Source organism: Zea mays, chromosome 1 (genome assembly GCF_902167145.1).
Source record: "Zea mays cultivar B73 chromosome 1, Zm-B73-REFERENCE-NAM-5.0, whole genome shotgun sequence".
NCBI classification, from domain to species: Eukaryota; Viridiplantae; Streptophyta; class Magnoliopsida; order Poales; family Poaceae; genus Zea; species Zea mays.
Genome location: NC_050096.1, coordinates 19045116 through 19047367, shown reverse-complemented (window position 1 = coordinate 19047367; position 2252 = coordinate 19045116). Strand labels below are relative to the sequence as shown.

Genomic DNA, 2252 nt, shown 5'->3' with positions numbered 1-2252 from the left:
TCTTTCCTGCCGTGTATGCGTGCGTGTCTTAGTACGTATTCAACGGTGCACTGCAGAAGAGCATACGTACGGCGGCCTGAACCTGCGATATGGGAATGGGAAACCAAGCGACCAAACTGCTAGTTACTTAACTGTTCCGTGTGTACTTGTTCTTCTTCCCATCATCCCAGTTTCATGCTTCATTTGTGTTGACTCACCAACTTCGTTAACTAGATTTTCTTTGGAGACCTCACCAGATCTCTCCGCTTTATATAAACCCTAGAGGCCTGCCATAAGCAAACACAGCCAAGTACAAGCCGATCGAGTCTCCAGACTCCTCCTGCAAAAGGCATAGCATCAAGAGGCTGTGTAAAATTTGCTGTGTCCCTGCAAAAGGTCATGTCATCTCCCATGGCCACCATAACGGCTAGTGCCAGTCCAGCCATGCAACAAACCAGCAACAAGGCTACGACGAGTGCCACTGTCGCCTCGCCGGCGCCAGTGCGCTACCGGCCGTCGCTCTTGGTCATATTAAGTGCCTGCCTCGTCCTCATGGGCGCAGGCGGCCCGCTCCTTCTCCGCGTCTACTTCGTCCACGGCGGGGAGCGCCTGTTCCTGTCCGCCATGCTGCAGATCTCCGGGTGGCCCCTCCTCCTCCCGCCCATCTGCGTCTCCCTCTACCGGAGCCGCAGCCGCAGCCGCAGCCACGGCGTGGCGAGCCTCCTCCTCCCGCCGCGCCTCGCTGGCGCCGCGGCCGTCCTCGGCGCGTTCTACGCCATCTCCTGCTTCCTCTATGCGCTGGGCTCGCAGGCTCTGCCGCTGTCCACGTCGTCGCTGCTGCTGGCCACGCAGCTCGCCTTCACCGCGGTGTTCGCGTTCCTCTTCGTGGGCCTCCGCTTCACGCCCTTCTCGGCCAACGCCGTCGTGCTCCTCACCATCGGCCCGGCTGTGCTAGGCGTTGGCCCCGGCTCCGGGAAGCCAGCTGGCGAAGCCTCGCGGACGTACTGGATAGGGTTCTGCGAGGCAATCGCCGCGGCCGCGCTTGCCGGGCTTGTGCTGCCGCTCGTCGAGATCGCCACGGCGCGCTACGGCCGTCGCACCGGACCCGCGGCGAGAGTGCCACCACCGTACGCGACCGTGATGCAGATGCAAGCCGTGATGGGAGCTGCCGGCACACTGGTTTGTCTGCTTGGCATGGCCATCAAGAGCGACTTCCAAGCGGTCCCAAGTGAGGCTGCCACGTTCGGCCTCGGCAAGACCAACTACTACCTGGTGCTCATCTGGGACGCCATCTCATGGCAGCTGCTAAACCTGGGGATCGTGGGGCTCATCACCTGCGCCTCTTCGCTCCTCGCCGGCATTATGATCGCCGTCCTCCTGCCGCTCTCGGAGATCCTCGCCGTCATCTTCCTCCACGAGAAGTTCGACGGGCCGAAGGGCATTGCGCTCGTGCTCTCTCTTTGGGGCTTCGCCTCCTACCTCTACGGTGAGAAGGCGCAAAAGAAGACGGAGACTCAGAAGAACGAGCTGCAAATGGTAAAGAAAACTGTTGATCTGGAGTCGGCTACTCTTTGAGGATCTATGTATTTCTTCATTTCTGTTTTATTGTTGTGACAGCATGTATCCGCAATTCCGCATACGCAGAGGCATGCAAGTATAGTTATACATGGCTTTCAGCTTAGAGATTGCTTAGCAAGTACATTCCGTACGACATTTTTTTTGACGAGAGGAGGACCCCATTTCTATTATTGTCATAACAGAAATACAAAGCGGTTCAGATAGTTTCCACACTACCAACGCAAAATAACAGGAAGAACCCGCAAACAGAAGCGCTGACGAGCCAATCCGCTTCGGATGACTCAGAACAGCCGGGTCCCCTACCAGGCAACATGCCAACCGACGAGTTTAGAGTTTTACATCACACAAGTACCAGACCATATGGCATAACAGACGGCAGCAAAATAGAGCGAGTTCCTGACAAAGCTAACACCAGGCGAGCAGTCACGTCATGACTCAACGCCCGTGTGGCTGCAGCATCCCTTCCATCTCATCGCCCGACCCGAGGATCCGATTTCCTCTAGCACTTGCAGCACGAACCAGCATCTTGGCGCCCTCTTGCAGAAGGTCCTGGAGCTCTTTCTTGCTAAGCCCTGCCCAAGAAGACACAAGAGCACCCACATGGCATATGATCTCATTAGGAGAATTTACAAGCACATGATCAAAACACATTTTATTTCTGGCTTTCCAGATAGCCCAACAAATTGCTGAAATCA

General features: G+C 56.5%; 1 protein-coding gene across 1 annotated transcript; it reads left to right on the top strand.

The window, feature by feature from the left end:
- The first annotated feature begins 289 nt into the window (after positions 1–289).
- Positions 290–1772, top strand: LOC100502093 (purine permease 3). Its single transcript, XM_008653601.2, has one exon. It carries the CDS (start codon positions 379–381, stop codon positions 1552–1554), a length of 1176 nt encoding a protein of 391 aa, XP_008651823.1. The 5' UTR covers positions 290–378; the 3' UTR covers positions 1555–1772.
- The last annotated feature ends 480 nt before the right edge of the window (positions 1773–2252 follow it).